The sequence below is a fragment of the Vollenhovia emeryi genome, unplaced genomic scaffold, assembly GCF_000949405.1.
Source record: "Vollenhovia emeryi isolate VEMERY1.0 unplaced genomic scaffold, V.emery_V1.0 DF939122.1, whole genome shotgun sequence".
Lineage (NCBI taxonomy): Eukaryota > Metazoa > Arthropoda > Insecta > Hymenoptera > Formicidae > Vollenhovia > Vollenhovia emeryi.
Genome location: NW_011967244.1, coordinates 3,866,857 through 3,883,771, shown reverse-complemented (window position 1 = coordinate 3,883,771; position 16,915 = coordinate 3,866,857). Strand labels below are relative to the sequence as shown.

General features: G+C 37.7%; 5 protein-coding genes and 1 long non-coding RNA gene across 7 annotated transcripts; 2 read left to right on the top strand and 4 right to left on the bottom strand.

Annotated features, from left to right (window-relative positions):
- Positions 1-11: 11 nt before the first annotated feature.
- LOC105570056 (huntingtin-interacting protein K) lies at positions 12-1,096 on the top strand. Of its 2 annotated transcripts, XR_001009563.1 has the most exons (4): positions 12-256; positions 393-500; positions 575-767; positions 951-1,096. XR_001009563.1 is itself a non-coding variant. In XM_012026989.1 (3 exons), the coding sequence occupies exons 1-3, from the start codon at positions 101-103 to the stop codon at positions 668-670; spliced, it is 360 nt and encodes a 119-aa protein (XP_011882379.1). In that variant the 5' UTR covers positions 12-100; the 3' UTR covers positions 671-945. The 2 variants fall into 2 exon arrangements, 1 of the variants encoding a protein (XP_011882379.1); XM_012026989.1 differs by lacking the exon at positions 951-1,096 and having other exon boundaries at positions 575-945.
- LOC105570057 (phospholipase A1-like) lies at positions 706-5,652 on the bottom strand. The gene is made up of 7 exons (XM_012026990.1): positions 4,092-5,652; positions 3,892-4,033; positions 3,521-3,648; positions 3,003-3,337; positions 2,789-2,885; positions 2,626-2,649; positions 706-2,525 (listed from the first exon to the last, which is right to left on the bottom strand). Exons 1-7 carry the CDS (start codon positions 4,265-4,267, stop codon positions 2,372-2,374), a joined length of 1,056 nt encoding a protein of 351 aa, XP_011882380.1. The 5' UTR covers positions 4,268-5,652; the 3' UTR covers positions 706-2,371.
- A 275-nt stretch (positions 5,653-5,927) lies between these two features.
- Positions 5,928-8,099, bottom strand: LOC105570047 (phospholipase A1-like). The gene is made up of 6 exons (XM_012026976.1): positions 7,789-8,099; positions 7,587-7,728; positions 7,271-7,383; positions 6,773-7,086; positions 6,456-6,546; positions 5,928-6,184 (listed from the first exon to the last, which is right to left on the bottom strand). Exons 1-6 carry the CDS (start codon positions 8,019-8,021, stop codon positions 6,031-6,033), a joined length of 1,047 nt encoding a protein of 348 aa, XP_011882366.1. The 5' UTR covers positions 8,022-8,099; the 3' UTR covers positions 5,928-6,030.
- Positions 8,100-9,203: 1,104 nt separating this feature from the next.
- On the bottom strand, positions 9,204-12,996 carry LOC105570049 (phospholipase A1-like). The gene is made up of 6 exons (XM_012026977.1): positions 11,251-12,996; positions 11,051-11,192; positions 10,719-10,846; positions 10,201-10,535; positions 9,987-10,083; positions 9,204-9,892 (listed from the first exon to the last, which is right to left on the bottom strand). Exons 1-6 carry the CDS (start codon positions 11,424-11,426, stop codon positions 9,739-9,741), a joined length of 1,032 nt encoding a protein of 343 aa, XP_011882367.1. The 5' UTR covers positions 11,427-12,996; the 3' UTR covers positions 9,204-9,738.
- Positions 10,511-11,085, top strand: LOC105570048. The gene is made up of 3 exons (XR_001009561.1): positions 10,511-10,599; positions 10,713-10,854; positions 11,002-11,085. It is a non-coding gene; the product is annotated as an uncharacterized LOC105570048 (long non-coding RNA).
- A 95-nt stretch (positions 12,997-13,091) lies between the features above and the next one.
- On the bottom strand, positions 13,092-15,172 carry LOC105570050 (phospholipase A1-like). Its single transcript, XM_012026978.1, has 6 exons — positions 14,868-15,172; positions 14,666-14,807; positions 14,350-14,462; positions 13,855-14,168; positions 13,620-13,710; positions 13,092-13,348 (listed from the first exon to the last, which is right to left on the bottom strand). Exons 1-6 carry the CDS (start codon positions 15,086-15,088, stop codon positions 13,195-13,197), a joined length of 1,035 nt encoding a protein of 344 aa, XP_011882368.1. The 5' UTR covers positions 15,089-15,172; the 3' UTR covers positions 13,092-13,194.
- Between the last annotated feature and the right edge of the window lie 1,743 nt (positions 15,173-16,915).

Genomic DNA, 16,915 nt, shown 5'->3' with positions numbered 1-16,915 from the left:
GGGGACGGCCGGCGGAGTGAACGTCGTCGACGTTCTCGATGCTCGGCAACTTCAGCCCGTGTGTACGAGGTCGAGCGCAACAATTGACTGGCGCGAAACGATGGCGGACGACGACGTGAACGGGGACTCGGACGAGGTGCAGCAGGAGAAGTCGCAGAAGAAGGCGGCCAAGTATGACAGCGGCGCGGCGGATCTGGAGAAAGTGACCGACTACGCCGAGGAGAAGGAGATCTCGTCGTCCGACGGCTTTTCCTGCGTGAGTGCCCGCTGGGTCCCTAACCTACGTCCAACGCGCCCACGTTGCCCGCGTCGCTCGAATCCCACACACCCCCCCCCCGCACCCGTCACGTGAGGTTAACACGGTTTTTCGCATTAAAAAGAGTGTCTAACAGGCCCTCAGCATAATCGGGGACCGTCGCGACAAGGAGGCCGCGGAGAAGAAGGCGAAGGAGAAGGAGCTGCTCAAGGTGTCCATCAAGAAGGAGGACGTCGACTTGATCGTGAGTGCATCTCGGCTATTCCCCCTTGGAAATAGCACCTGATGACGTTTGAGACTCTCGTGTCTTCCTTTCAGATGAAGGAGATTGAAATCACCCGGCTTCTGGCCGAACAGACCCTCAGAGAACACAGAGGCGATATTGTAGAGGCATTAATTACGTTAACTAATTGAAATTGTACAAAAGAAATTGCTCCGAGGATCTGCTATTTGCGTTCACGGAGCCCCCCCCCCCCCGCTGTAAAATACGCTGAATCGAGAGAGCCCCGAGGCAAGCTCGCTTATTAATATTACACTGACGTGTATTACAGTATCCGAGTAATCTTTATATTTTCGTCCTTTTTCTCACGTATCTACTTACTCGTTAAGCATTTATGCGGCGCGACGCTGTAAGTAAACGTTAACAGTAATGTATTGTAATAAGTATAAATATATGCATTTATATGTGTAGCAGAGGTGATTCTTTGACGGTGACACGTCCGCCTTGGTGTGTCTTTTCGTCAAAATTTAAGAAGTCCTTGCCACTATTGATGTGAGGAATATCTTGTTCCTGTCCGAGGCCTGTTGATTAACACTATGTGTTACCAGACGTTCACGTTGGTAAGATTAATATGGTCGTAAATATTGAACTTTAAGAAGTTTAGAAGTGCATTTTGGATTGGACGCTGATGTACATCCAAAGTAGTCTTTGCACACAAAGTTCCTTCGAATATGTCGTCGCACATTGTGATATTGTAGGACAAATCATAATGCAGGACACGGACTTGTTGAAAAGAAAAACCAAGGAAAAGAACTAAAGATTGGGATCTTTTGACTTGGTTTTGATAATCTTTTTAACGAACGTCTTGAATTGTGAATTAAATTGATAGTGTACACAGGTCATACAGATTATCTGCGTATGGAGTGTCTGTGTTAACTGAAAGAATAGCATTTCCACTCTCGCGACAATATGTGGATGCTATTGATTAATAAAAACTACAGAGGGCTGTTCAGGAAAAATTAACAACGCAACAATGTGTTTTAATTGCAAACGCGAGGCGAAAGAAAAAGGAAGAAAGGCAGAGGGAATATTAACATATGTTGTACGATAAGCGAAGCGAGAGAAACTTCTGAGCGATGTACTACGATGTTTCTACAATGCGAATTACATCAAACTAGAGTTATTCCCATGACGGATGATTATCGAAAGTGTTTTTGCTGTTTTCACTAGCTTCCACTAAACGGATTAAATTAGAGAATAGCATGGTATCGTTAAATGCAGTTTAGAAGTCTAACAAAAAATCTATTTGTTCGAAGAAGTTATATGTTAGGCAACCTATAACTTTTTCGAAGGAACAGATTTTTTGTTCGACTTCTAAACTTAATTTCAATAATATCATGTTGTTCTCTGATTTAATCCGATTAGTGAAAACTCGTCGATCTGTACATATAAGCCACGTAATTTGTATATTGCACAAATGTTTTCATAAATTAACAGTTCTGGGAGCACAAAGTGCAGAATCACTCTAGCATCCCCGTAAAACCGAAAGAACGTCGCACACCCAAGAGAACGAATAAGATACTTGAAAAGTATAATTACAATATTATATAATTTAATTCAGAAAAATAATCGAGAAATAGTAATGATTTGATGGCTAAATGAAATTGCTATGATATTTCTATTTTCGTCTTTTCTTTATCAATTTTTGTTTCAATAAGCCGTATAAATTACAATTATTCATTTTCTTTTGATAATGGCTCAAGGATCTTGAAACAAAAAAGATCTGCTTGCTGGTCAATCGACTAAACAATGTAATTACATACCTACAATTTTTTATTGTAAAACTTCATATTTATAGTAAAGATTGAAGTTCATAACTGAACGTCTTACTACTATTACTGTTGGCATGTTTGTGGAGCATACTCTGTACAGTAGGTATAACAGTCGACAAATACATAGTATTCTCCCTGGATGGAACAGCTGATGTCCAATAAATTGTCGTTCACGAGAATGCAATTCGTTTCGTTAGGACTAGGATAAGAGGGACCGCTGAAACAAAGTCAAAGAATGAATAATACAACATTAATATATCATGAAATAACAAAAAGGATATATGATTATGTAATCTCAAATAACGTCTTGTTGATACCTTCCGACAAATGCTATCCCTTCTCTAGAAACAAGAAAAAAGGAAATTAGATCATGCGTGCATGGGTGTATAAAGGTGTTTAGTGTCATATAACAAGGTAAAAAAACGTGTGGAGATTGAATTGACCCGAGCTAAAACATGCCGAAGGAAGGATGCCACTTACTTAAAAGGAACCCCAGGGAAGGAGCATTTATTTTCAAACACTTTCAATATATATTGGATGACAATAAGGTGTGAACATGATGGAGTTGCATCCCACCCTAAAATGCGAATTTGTTTTGTTATATTATAACTTCCTGTAGTTTCTTCTAGTTAATCATTCTAGCAACATTCGATGTTTCTCCATACATAATAACTAAATGCAATTCATCTCTTACAACAACTTGGTTGTGTCTGTCCATTATTGAACTGCAAGTCTAGATGACCCATACGTGTGCCTATTCCATCACTCGACGTGTGAAGTACTTTTAGACAACTGGTATCTGTGTAACAGAGTCTGTCGTTGCATTTCCTGCTACTGAACGGTGTAGTGAGGGGATCGCCTTGGACGAAATCGATGGGATCGCCGGCAATGATGAGCGGAATCGTGCCGAGCTTCAATTCTTGAATCACTTTAGCGGCGAAACCGGCCACGTGTGAACCAAGACTGTGACCCAGGAATATGACATTTGCCAACGGAAATTTACATTCTGTGACTAATTTCGTGACAAAACTGTAAGAGAAAATTCCATGAAATATATACAATATAAATTGTGAACATCACATCTTCAATACATGTAAGATTTGTTTTTTATCGAGTACACTACATTTATTTTGCATTATATATTAACCATATTATTTACGTTAATCATGAATATTATTTTATCTAGTATTAATTTTTTTTAAGTAGTTATACCGTGCTACGCGTTGACCTGCTGCGACGGCATTCATCACTGCTAAGGTTTTCTCCTTGACACCATCACTGTTGGGCATATTAGTGCAGGCTCCTTGAGACCAGTCCACACTAAATACTGTGTAGCCTTTCTGTAAAAGTAGAAAATTATTTTGTTAAATTTTTAAAATATGACAAGAACTTATGAATTGTTATCAGGTAGTTGCTTTATCAATCATGGACTTGTCTTACTATTCACTAAGTACATGGTCTGTCCTTAAAGTAGTCGGACTGAGTCAATTATTATACAAACTTTTGTATTGAAATAAGAACTTTATCTTTCCAGGGGCGTCATATATTCAGTCCTGTTACTCGTGCGAATATGTGGTATCTACCTGTGTCAATGCAGTGGCCACGTCTGGAAAATTATCCTTTAGTACGGAACCGACCGCTCCATGGATTATAAAGACGACCTTTTGCGACGGATGGACATATTCACATATGTCGTTTACGTTTATCTTTTGGCCTTTGATATTACTGAAACAGTGATAGATAATCAGCGTAATGAACAAATGGATATTCGCGCCTCTTTTACCTGTTGTACAGGAACAGCGATACCGTCTTAACGCCGAAGGCACAGTGATCGTCGCTGAAGAAAAGCGGTTCAGGTAATGATTTAGACATCGGTTTAGGCAACGATTTAGGCTCGTCAAGTGAATGCGCGTGTCGTACGAGGAGAATTGCAAGTATTGTAACAAACATCCTCATCATGTACGAAAGGGATATCTTGACGACGCGCTGGAGGGAAACTGATAGACGCGGCACCAAGTCTCACAATTATTAGCGATCTTTTACCAGTACGTTTTGCGTTTTTATTCGTACTTTTACGAATACTGATGTTTGCGATACTAATGCAAACTTCGCATCTCTGCACGGCTGCCGCGCGCAAGGAAGGGATAGGGCGGGGGGTAGCTTGGCGCTATCTTCTTCTAATTACTGCTGTCCGACTTAGATATAGATGTTGTGCTAATTTAGTAATATTCCCTCATGGTGTATTTAGCCTCGAAGAACTTATATTTCTTTATGAAACTTTTTTGTTATATTCCTTACAAAGCTTAGTTTCTCGCTAAAGAGCCGGTTTTGCATTTTGGCTTTTCAAAAATTTATAATACAGAAAATATAGCTTATAGAAACTGCACCTGAACTCAACTGAGCAGCTGTACCATTCATAAATTTTTATTAACCCTTTATTCCAAAAAATGACTCTGCAGTCATTTGACGTCATCGGACGTCTTCCGATTATACTGATTTTGTCTGTATTTTGACCATAATACGACGACATAGAATCCATAGTTTATAGTTGGCTGACAGGAGCCTCCACCATGTCTCGTGTTAGCCCTAAGGGTTTATCCAGACAAACATACTCAGGTGCATAAAGCATATGCATAAAGAATTGATTGTTCTAGCTCCTTATGTGTGCATTTATGGTCCAATTACATTATGCATACATTTATGCGCTATGCACGTTTGTCTGCATGGAAAATTTGCGGAAGTATACCTTAAGATATCAATATCGTACGTCACGCCAAATGGACAATATAATTTCCGTCGTGCGTATCTCTTCCTTTTGCTACTCGCTTTTATTTCTAATATTATACAGTAATAAAAGATGACAAAGTCTTGCGCAGGCAAGCATTTCATTTCAACGTGATGATCTACCCGTGATATTATTACTTATCGACAAGTTTTATCGGTAAACACTTTGACAATCGTGAACTCTAAAAAAATACATGTGACCTGATAATTGCCGAAATCGTGAATGGCGAAACCTTGCAGAATTGCATGCACGAAGCGATCCACGATGTCTTTATTTTCCATTTCGCATTCACCTAATTTTACGAGGAAATTTGTATATTTTAAATTCATATAAGAATGGCTATAATGGAAGCAAGTACATAATAAAAAGATATGCTTATTATTGTGAGAAGATTGCTGAATAGTTCATGTTCGAAAAAGAAGCTCGTCGAACACGAGAGCAAGAATAATGTCTATTAAAGATTCGTGGAGAGTTTTGAGTGGTGTTAGTACAGATGCTTATGCGTCGCGGTAAACCCAACCGGGAGTTATTCCCGTAGGAGATCATTGTCAAAAGTATTTCTGTCGTCATGAAGGCGAATAATGAAGAAACGTCGCGTAAACAAGAGCCTGAATGTGATAATTAAAAGAGTATAAGTAATTACATGATTTATTTTAGGGATATAATCGAGAAATACACGGTAACGTGTAATAGAATTCCTGCGATATTTCTCTTTTCGTCTTTTCTTTCTTTATCAATTTTCGTTTCACTTAGTTTAATAAGTCTTATACATTACAGTGATTCGTTTTCTTTCGGTAAGGGCTCAAGGATCTTGAAAAAGAAACATCAGCATGCTGGTTAAACGATGTAATTTAATTATGTATTTACAATTTTCTATTGCAAAATTTCATTTTTACTGTAACGAGATTGACGTTTTGAATTCAACGACTTACTATTATTACTGTTGACATTTCTGTGGGGGATTCTGTGTACAGTGGGAATCACCGTTGACAAACGTATAGTATTCTCCCTTAATAGAACAGCTGGTGTCCAATAAATTCTCATTCACGAGAATACAATTCGTATTGGTATTACTAGGATACTTGGGTGAACTGAAAAAATCAAGTGAGTAATATAACAGTAACACAATACAAAATTAGACAAAATAACAGAAAGAATCTGTGCATAAATAATCTCGGATAATGTCTTCTTGACACTTTCTGAGAGATTCTCACCTTTCTTTGAAAACAAAAGAAAGGGGAATTAAATAATACGTGTTGGAGTGTATAAAGGTGTCATATGTAAATTTTATATATCACACAAGACAAAATTTATAGAGATTGAATTCAGCTGAACTGAAGCACGCCGAAGAAAAGAACTTACTTTGTCATAGGAACCCCAGGGAATGCGCAATTACCTTTCACCGCATCGATTATATAGACTACAGCTGCACTGTGTGAACAAGGTGGCCAATCTAAAATGCAAATTTATTTTATTAATAACTTCATATCGTTTCTTCTAGCTGTCATTCTAGCAACATACAACCCAACAAACACAAAGTAACAGTTCTATAACACGTGTGTTATGTAACAGTTATATTGTTGAGTAGGAAATTTTAACTTACAGTTATGTAACTGTTACTTTGTGTTTGCTGGGAACGTTTCTACGTGTGCAATAATTAAATGCACTTTATCTCTTACTACAATCTGGCTGCGAAGATCCACCATTGAACTGCAAATCCAGATGACCGATAGGCCTTGTTATTCCAAACATCCAAGACGTATGAAGAACTTTTAGGCAGTTCGCATCTGTTTTACAGAGTCTATCGTCGCATTCCTTGCTACCGAGCTTTGGACCGGCGGGATCGGCGGCAATAATTAGTGGAACCGTGCCGAGATTCTTTTTCTTAATCTCTTTCGCGGCGAAACCGGACACGTGTGCACCAAGACTGTGACCTATGAATATGATGTTATTCAACGGAACGTGGCACTCGTTGACCAATTTTTCGGCAAAGCTGCAAAAGAAAGTTCCATCGTGTATATATGTACATATATACAGTGAACATATCTTATTTAATGTATGTAAGATGAAATTTTTATTGAGTACTAGGTTAATTTTGCATTATATATCAACCATATTTGTATGTTAATTATGAATATTATTTTATTTAGTATTAGTCTATTTGTACGTAATTATACCCTGCCACGCGGCGGCCTACTTCAACAGTGTTCGTCACCGCACTGCCATACGTCGGGAACCCGCCAGTGCAGGCTCCTTGACGCCAATCTACCCCAAGTACCGTGTGACCTTTCTGTGAAAGCAGAAAATTGTTTTATTAGATTCTCGACTAAGTCAGGAATTTGTCAACTTCATCAGGAAGTTACTTTGTGCATTTTTAATTTGTCTACTTTTCATTATATGATGACAATACTTTCGTATTGAAATAAGAACTTCAACTTTTTTAGGGACATAATATTTTCATTCCAGTTACTCATGCGAACATGTGGTATTTACATCTCTCAATTGACGGGCCAACTCTACAAAATTTTCCGTGTCTGCGGAGCTGAGGAAGCCATGGGTTAAAAAGACGACTTTTTTCGATGAATCGACATTAGTGCACATGTCGTTTATACTCATATTTTGGCCTGTAATACGACTGAAAAAATGGTGAATGTAAGCGGCGTAACGAACAAATGGACTTTCGCGCTTCTTTTACCTGTTGAACAATAGCAGCGATACCACCTTAACACCAAAGGCACAGTTATCATCGCTACGAAAGAACGGTTCAGCCACTGGTTCAGGCCATGCTACAGGCCATGCTTCAGGCCATGATTCAGGCCATGTCTCAGGCAATGGTTCAGGCAACGGTTCAGGCGACGATTTAGGCTCTGCACGTGAATGCGCGTATTGTACAAAGAGAATTGCAAGTATTGTAACAGACGTCCTCATCGTGTACGAAAGGGAGATGTTGACGAGTGCTGAAGGGAAACTGATAGACGCGGGACCAAGTCTCTCAATTATCAGCGAGCACTCATAAGTACGTTTTGCGTTTTTATGCGCACTTTTATAAATACTTACATTTCCTACATTTTGTCAGTGACTGTGTAAGTTATTTAACGACTGCGGACACTTTACGGAAGTATATTTTAGGGTATCAATATCGTGACACCAAATGGATAATAATATGACCTCCGTCGTGTGCATCTCTTCCTTTTGATACTCGCTATTATTTTCAATATTATGCAGCAATAAAAGATGACCAAGTGTCGCATAGGCAAACATGTCATTTCGACGTACTGATCTACCCTTGATATTATTATCGGCACATTAATACGTGATATATGTCACAATTTTTATCGGCAAACATTTCGACAATCGTGAATTTTCACGAAATACATGTGTCTTGATAAATATCGAAATCGTGAACGGCGAAACCTTGCGGGATTCCATGCGCAAAGCGCGTCACGATAGAATTTTTATTTTGTATTTCGCACTTATTTAAATTAGTACATTTTAAATTCTTGGAATAATCATCGCTGAAATATAAGCAAGTGTAAAAGAAACAAGAAATAAACAAGACAACAGAATACTACAAGGTGTTGAGCCAGAGGTAGTTACAGGATGGATAGCTGAACGAGAATATCATGATGAAGGAACTGGACGTTCTGTGGGAAAAGAACGACGTTCAAGCTGATGTAGTACCCCTGCTCGTGAAATGAAAGCTGTGAGTCCAAGCAGAACATTGACAAACGCGTCGTTGTTGCCTCTGTATACAACGTCGAGCAATAAACGCGTCAAATATTGTATATTCAGGAAGCTAAAATTAGGAAACTCTGAAATACCAGATCCTCTATCGCGATACTTAAGAGGTACTTTACTCTTGTTCGTACATTATATATGATCGGTTTTTAGCTTGTATCTTTTAAATTATAATAGATCAATTCTGTAAATTGCTCTTGAAAGTACTTAAAAAGCATTTAATGTTATTATATTTATTTGTTTATTTATGTAAGTACTTAGAGTTGGGGATGCTTAACATAACTCTAGCACACCCACTTTTAAATGCGAAAGTTGCTTGATGCACTAAAATAAGGAAAAATTATAGAACTAAATTATCCTAACTGACACTTATTTTTAATTTTGGTAAACGTTTTATTTTCTTGATGGTGGAGGCGTTAACTTGACGTATGGGAGAGAAACATTGGAGCGATATACTACAATATTTGTACAACGTAAATTACATTATTTATTCGAACGAGAGTTACGCATGGCAGATCCATTATCGAAAGTATATCTGCTGTTTTAAAGGCGAATAACGAAAGAACCTAACAAGAGAACGAATGAAATAATAAAAAAAGTATAATTATTATATAATTTAATTCAGGAAGATAATCGAGAAATTGACTACAAGTGTAATAACATTTATGATATTTCTATTTCCATCATTTCTTCCTTTATCAATCTTCGTTTATCTCTTAGTTTAATATTTAATGTATACATTATTATGATTCGTTTTCTTTCGGTAATGGTTCAAGGATCTTGAGAAAAAAAGATCTGCATGCTGGTCAAACGCTCAAATAATATAATTACATACTTACAATTTTTTATTATAAAGCTTCATATTTATAGTAAAGATTGAAGTTTTTAACTCAACGTCTTACTACTATTACTGTCGGCATGTTTGTGGAGCATATTCTGAACAGTAGGGATAACAGTCGACAAATACATAGTATTCTCCCTGAATGGAACAGCTGATGTCCAATAAATTGTCGTTCACGAGAATGAAATTCGTTTCGTTAGGACTAGAACAAGAGGGACCGCTGAAACAAAGTCAAAGAATGAATAATACAACTCTAATATATCATGAAATAACAAAAAGGATCTAAAGCATGCCGAAGGAAGGATGCCACTTACTTAAAATGAACCCCAGGGAAGGAGCATTTATTTTCAAACACTTTCAATATATACTCGATGACAATGAGGTGTGAACATGCTGGAGTTGCATCCCACCCTAAAATGCGAATTTGTTTTATTATATTATAACTTCCTGTAGTTTCTTCTAGTTAATTATTCCAGCAACATTCGATGTTTCTCCATACATAATAACTAAATGCAATTCATCTCTTACAACAACTTGGTTGTGTCTGTCCATCATTGAACTGCAAGTCTAGATGACCCATACGTGTGCCTATTCCATCACTCGACGAGTGAAGTACTTTTAGACAACTGGTATCTGTGTAACAGAGTCTGTCGTTGCATTTCCTGCTACTGAACGGTGTAGTGAGGGGATCGCCTTGGACGAAATCGATGGGATCGCCGACAATGATGAGCGGAATCGTGCCGAGCTCCAATTGTTGAATCACTTTAGCGGCGAAACCGGCCACGTGTGAACCAAGACTGTGACCCAGGAATATGACATTTGCCAACGGAAATTTACATTCTGTGACTAATTTTGTGACAAAACTGTAAGAGAAAATCCCATGAAATATATACAATATAAATTGTGAACATCGCATCTTCAATACATGTAAGATCTATTTTTTATCGAGTACACTACATTTATTTTGCATTATATATTAACCATATTATTTACGTTAATCATGAATATTATTTTATCTAGTATTAATTTTTTTTAAGTAGTTATACCGTGCTACGCGTTGACCTGCTGCGACGGCATTCCTCACTGCTAAGGTTTTCTCCTTGACACCATCACTGTTGGGCATATTAGTGCAGGCTCCTTGGGACCAGTCCACACTAAATACTATGTAGCCTTTCTGTAAAAGTAGGAACTTATTTTGTTAAATTTTTAAAATATGACAAGAACTTATGAATTGTTATCAGGTAGTTGCTTTATCAGTCATGGACTTGTCTTACTATTCCCTATGTAATTACAAACTTTTGTATTGAAATAAGAACTTTATCTTTCCAGGGGCGTCATATATTCAGTCCTGTTACTCGTGCGAATATGTGGTATCTACCTGTGTCAATGCAGTGGCCACGACTGGAAAATTATCCTTTTGTACGGAACCGATCGCTCCATGGACTATAAAGACGACCTTTTGCGACGGATGGACATATTTACATATGTCATTTACGTTTATCTTTTGGCCTTTGATATTACTGAAACAGTGATAGATAATCAGCGTAATGAACAAATGGATATTCGCGCCTCTTTTACCTGTTGTACAGGAACAGCGATACCGTCTTAACGCCGAAGGCACAGTGATCGTCGCTGAAGAAAAGCGGTTCAGGTAATGATTTAGACATCGGTTTAGGCAACGATTTAGGCGCGTCAAGTGAATGCGCGTGTCGTACGAGGAGAATTGCAAGTATTGTAACAAACATCCTCATCATGTACAAAAGGGATATCTTTACGACGCGCTGGAGGGAAACTGATAGACGCGGTACCAAGTTTCACAATTATTAGCGATCTTTTACCAGTACGTTTTGCGCTTTTATGCGCACTTTTACGAATACTGACGTTTGCGACACTATGACTAATGCAAACTTCGCATCTCTGCACGGCTGCCGCGCGCAAGGAAGGGATAGGGCGGGGGGTAGCGCTCGGCGCTATCTTCTTCTAATTACTACTGTTCAACTTAGATATAGATATTGTGCTAATTTAGTAATATTCCCTCTTGGTGTATTTAGCTTCGAAGAAATTATATTTCTTTATGAAACTTTTTTGTTATATTCTTTACAAAGCTTAGTTTCTCGCTAAAGAGCCGGTTTTGCATTTTGGCTTTTGAAAAATTTATAATACAGAAAATATAGCTTATAGAAACTGCACCTGAACTCAACTGAGCACCTGTACCATTCATAAATTTTTATTAACCCTTTATTCCAAAAAATGACTCTGCAGCCAGTCTTACGATTATACTGATTTTGTCTGTATTTTGGCCATAATACGACGACATAGAATCCATAGTTTACAGTTGGCTGACAGGAGCCTCCACCATTTCTCGTGTTAGCCCTAAGGGTTTATCCAGACAAACATACACAGGTGCATAAAGCATATGCATAAAAAAATTGATTGCTTTAGCTCCTTATGTGTGCATTTATGGTCCAATTACATTATGCGCTATGCACGTTTGTCTGCATGGAAAATTTGCGGAAGTATACCTTAAGATATCAATATCGTACGTCACGCCAAATGGACAATATAATTTCCGTCGTGCGTATCTCTTCCTTTTGCTACTCGCTTTTATTTCTAATATTATACAGTAATAAAAGATGACAAAGTCTTGCGCAGGCAAGCATTTCATTTCAACGTGATGATCTACCCGTGATATTATTACTTATCGGCAAGTTAATGCGCAACACATGTGACAAGTTTTATCGATAAACATTTTGACAATCGTGAACTTTAAAATAATACATGTGACCTGATAATTGCCGAAATCGTAAATGGCGAAACCTTGCAGAATTGCATGCACTAAGCGATCCACGATATCTTTATTTTCCATTTCGCATTCACCTAATTTTACGAGGAAATTTGTACATTTTAAATTCATGTAAGAATGGCTATAATGGAAGCAAGTACATAATAAAAAGATATGCTTATTATTGTGAGAAGATTGTTGAATAGTTCATGTTCGAAAAAGAAGCTCGTCGAACACGAGAGCAAGAATAATGTCTATTAAAGATTCGTGGAGAGTCTTGAGTGGTGTTAGTACAGATGCTTATGCGTCGCGGTAAACCCAACCGGGAGTTATTCCCGTAGGAGATCATTGTCAAAAGTATCTCTGTCGTCATGAAGGCGAATAACGAAGAAACGTCGCGTAAACAAGAGCCTGAATGTGATAATTAAAAGAGTATAAGTAATTACATGATTTATTTTAGGGATATAATCGAGAAATACACGGTAACGTGTAATAGAATTCCTGCGATATTTCTCTTTTCGTCTTTTCTTTCTTTATCAATTTTCGTTTCACTTAGTTTAATAAGTCTTATACATTACAGTGATTCGTTTTCTTTCGGTAAGGGCTCAAGGATCTTGAAAAAGAAACATCTGCATGCTGGTTAAACGACGTAATTTAATTATGTATTTACAATTTTCTATTGCAAAATTTCATTTTTACTGTAACGAGATTGACGTTTTGAATTCAACGACTTACTATTATTACTTTTGACATTTCTGTGGGGGATTCTGTGTACAGTGGGAATCACCGTTGACAAACGTATAGTATTCTCCCTTAATAGAACAGCTGGTGTCCAATAAATTCTCATTCACGAGAATACAATTCGTATCGGTATTACTAGGATACTTGGGTGAACTGAAAAAATCAAGTGAGTAATATAACAGTAACATAATACAAAATTAGACAAAATAACAGAAAGAATCTGTACATAAATAATCTCGGATAATGTCTTCTTGACACTTTCTGAGAGATTCTCACCTTTCTTTGAAAACAAAAGAAAGGGGAATTATATAATAAATGTTGGAGTGTATAAAGGTATTATATGTAAATTTTATATATCACACAAGACAAAATTTATAGAGATTGAATCCAGCTGAACTGAAGCACGCCGAAGAAAAGAACTTACTTTGTCATAGGAACCCCAGGGAATGCGCAATTACCTTTCACCACATCGGTTATATAGACAACAGCTGCACTATGTGAACAAGTTGGCAAAACTAAAATGCAAATTTATTTTATTTAATAACTATATTTATGTTTTATTAACTATATTATAACTTCCTATCGTTTCTTCTAGCTGTCATTCTAGCAACATACAACGTTTCTACGTATGCAATAATTAAATGCACTTTGTCTCTTACTACAATCTGGCTGCGAAGATCCACCATTGAACTGCAAATCCAAATGACCGACAGGCTGTGTCATTCCAAACATCGAAGACGTATGAAGAACTTTTACACAGTTCGCATCTGTTTTACAGAGTCTATCGTTGCATTCTTTGCTACCGAGCGTTGGACCGGCGGGATCGGCGGCAATAATTAGTGAAACCGTGCCGAGATTCTTTTTCTTAATCTCTTTCGCGGCGAAACCGGACACGTGTGCACCAAGACTGTGACCTATGAATATGATGTTATTCAACGGTACGTGGCACTCGTTGACCAATTTTTCGGCAAAGCTGCAAAAGAAAGTTCCATCGTGTATATATGTACATATATACAGTGAACATATATTTAATGTATGTAAGTTAAAATTTTTATTGAGTACTAGGCTAATTTTGCATTATATATCAACCATATTTGTATGTTAATTATGAATATTATTTTATTTAGTATTAGTCTATTTGTACGTAATTATACCCTGCCACGCGGCGGCCTACTTCAACAGTGTTCGTCACCGCATTGTCATACGTCGGCAATCCGCCAGTGCAGGCTCCTTGACGCCAATCTACCCCAAGTACCGTGTAACCTTTCTGTGAAAGCAGAAAATTGTTTTATTAAATTCTCGACTACGTCAGGAATTTGTCAACTTCATCAGCAAGTTACTTTGTGAATTTTTAATTTGTCTACTTTTCATTATATGATGACAATACTTTCGTATTGAAATAAGAACTTCAACTTTTTTAGGGACATAATATTTTCATTCCAGTTACTCATGCGAATATGTGGTATTTACATCTCTCAATTGACGGGCCAACTCTACGAAATTTTCCGTGTCTGCGGAGCTGAGGAAGCCATGGGTTAAAAAGACGACTTTTTTCGATGAATCGACATTAGTGCACATGTCGTTTATACTCATATTTTGGCCTGTAATACGACTGAAAAAATGGTGAATGTAAGCGGCGTAACGAACAAATGGACTTTCGCGCTTCTTTTACCTGTTGAACAATAGCAGCGATACCACCTTAACACCAAAGGCACAGTTATCATCGCTACGAAAGAACGGTTCGGCCACTGGTTCAGGCCATGCTACAGGCCATGCTTCAGGCCATGATTCAGGCCATGATTCAGGCAATGGTTCAGGCAACGGTTTAGGCGCGGCACGTGAATGCGCGTATTGTACAAAGAGAATTGCAAGTATTGTAACAGCCGTCCTCATCGTGTACGAAAGAGAGATGTTGACGAGCGCTGAAGGAAAACTGATATACACGGGATCAAGTCTCTCAATTATCAGCGAGCTTTTATATGTACGTTTTGCGTTTTTATGCGTACTTTTATGAATACTTACATTTCCTACATTTTGTCAGTGGCTGTGTAAACTACTAAACGACTGTGAAAAATTTGCGGAAGTACACTTTAGGGTATCAATATCGTGACACCAAATGGATAATAATATGACCTCCGTCGCGTGCATCTCTTCCTTTTGCAACTCGCTTTTATTTCCAATATTATGTAGTAATAAAAGATGACCAAGTGTCGCGTAGGCAAACATTTCGTTTCGATGTAATGATCTACCCTTGATATTATTATCGGCACATTAATACATGATACATGTCACAATTTTTATCGGTAAGCATTTCACCAATCGTGAATTTTCATAAAATACATATATTTTGATAAATATTGAAATCGTGAACGGCGAAACCTTGAAGGATTCTATGCGCAAAGCGCGTCACGATGATTCCATCGTGAATCTTTATTTTATATTTCTGTCGGCATGTTTGTGGAGCATACTCTGTACAGTAGGTATAACTGTGGACGAATACATAGTATTCTCCCTGGATGGAACAGCTGGTGTTCAATAAATTGTCGTTCACGAGAATGCAAGTCGTTTCGTTAGGACTAGGATAAGAGGGACCGCTAAAACAAAGTCAAAGAATGAATAATATAACACTAATATATCACGAAATAACAAAAAGGATATATGATTATGTAATCTCAAATAACGTGTTGTTGATACCTTCCGACAAATGCTATCCCTTCTCTAGAAACAAGAAAAAAGAAAATTCGATCATGCATGCATGGGTGTATAAAGGTGTTTAGTTTCATATAACAAGATAAAAGAACGTGAAGATTGAATTGAACCGAGCTAAAGCATGCCGAAGGAAGGGTGCCACTTACTTAAAAGGAACCCCAGGGAAGGAGCATTTATTTTCTAACACTTTCGCTGTATATTCGATGACAATGAGGTGTGAACACATTGGAGTTGCATCCCACCCTAAAATTCGAAGTTTTATTCATGACTTTCTGTCGTTTCTTTTAATTATCATTCTAGCAACATTCGATGTTTCTCCATACATAATAACTAAATGCAATTCATCTCTTACAACAACTTGGTTGTGTCTGTCCATTATTGAAGTGCAAGTCTAGATGGCCCATATGTGTGCCTATTCCATAACTCGATATGTGAAGGACTTTTAGACAATTGGTATCCGTGTAACAGAGTCTGTCGTTGCATTTCATGCTACTGTATGGTGTACCAGCAGAATCGGCGACAATGATGAGCGGAATCGTGCCGAGCTTCAATCGCTGAATCACTTTAGCGGCGAAACCGGCCACGTGTGACTTTCTCGCTAAAGAGCCGGTTTTGCATTTTGGCTTTTAAAAAATATATAATACAGAAAATATAGCTTATAGAAACTGCACCTGAAATCAACTGAGCAGCTGTACAATTCATAAATTTTTATTAACCCTTTATTCCAAAAAATCACTCTTTAGCGAGAGTCTTACGATCATACTGATTGCGGATATCACAGTTATAATATAATTTTGTCTGTATTTTGACAGTAATACGACACCATAGAATCCATAGTTTACATCCATTATAGTTTACAGTTGGGCGACAGGAGCCTCCACTATGTCTCCTGTGGACCCTAAGGGTTTATCCAGACAAACTTGCACAGGTGCATAACGCATATGCATAAAAAAATGATTGCTCTATCTCCTTATGCGTGCAGTTATGGTCCAGTCAAATTATGCATACGTT

Bases quoted from the DNA above. Each gene is read 5' to 3' on its own strand.
- LOC105570056 (XM_012026989.1), top strand. From the start codon at position 101: ATGGCGGACGACGACGTGAACGGGGACTCGGACGAGGTGCAGCAGGAG. The intron at 257-392 runs GTGAGTGCCCGC...AGTGTCTAACAG, and splicing joins CGTCCGACGGCTTTTCCTGC to GCCCTCAGCATAATCGGGGA. The intron at 501-574 runs GTGAGTGCATCT...TCTTCCTTTCAG, and splicing joins AGGAGGACGTCGACTTGATC to ATGAAGGAGATTGAAATCAC.
- LOC105570057 (XM_012026990.1), bottom strand. From the start codon at position 4,267: ATGATGAGGATGTTTGTTACAATACTTGCAATTCTCCTCGTACGACAC. The intron at 4,034-4,091 runs GTAAAAGAGGCG...TCACTGTTTCAG, and splicing joins TCGCTGTTCCTGTACAACAG to TAATATCAAAGGCCAAAAGA. The intron at 3,338-3,520 runs GTATAACTACTT...TTTCTCTTACAG, and splicing joins GCAGGTCAACGCGTAGCACG to TTTTGTCACGAAATTAGTCA.
- LOC105570047 (XM_012026976.1), bottom strand. From the start codon at position 8,021: ATGAGGACGTCTGTTACAATACTTGCAATTCTCTTTGTACAATACGCG. The intron at 6,547-6,772 runs GTAAGAGATAAA...TTTGCATTTTAG, and splicing joins ATCTTCGCAGCCAGATTGTA to ATTGGCCACCTTGTTCACAC. The intron at 6,185-6,455 runs GTAAGTTCTTTT...TGATTTTTTCAG, and splicing joins CCTGGGGTTCCTATGACAAA to TTCACCCAAGTATCCTAGTA.
- LOC105570049 (XM_012026977.1), bottom strand. From the start codon at position 11,426: ATGATGAGGATGTTTGTTACAATACTTGCAATTCTCCTCGTACGACAC. The intron at 11,193-11,250 runs GTAAAAGAGGCG...TCACTGTTTCAG, and splicing joins TCGCTGTTCCTGTACAACAG to TAATATCAAAGGCCAAAAGA. The intron at 10,847-11,050 runs GTAGATACCACA...CTACTTTTACAG, and splicing joins TGGCCACTGCATTGACACAG to AAAGGCTACATAGTATTTAG.
- LOC105570050 (XM_012026978.1), bottom strand. From the start codon at position 15,088: ATGAGGACGGCTGTTACAATACTTGCAATTCTCTTTGTACAATACGCG. The intron at 14,169-14,349 runs GTATAATTACGT...TTTCTTTTGCAG, and splicing joins GTAGGCCGCCGCGTGGCAGG to CTTTGCCGAAAAATTGGTCA. The intron at 13,349-13,619 runs GTAAGTTCTTTT...TGATTTTTTCAG, and splicing joins CCTGGGGTTCCTATGACAAA to TTCACCCAAGTATCCTAGTA.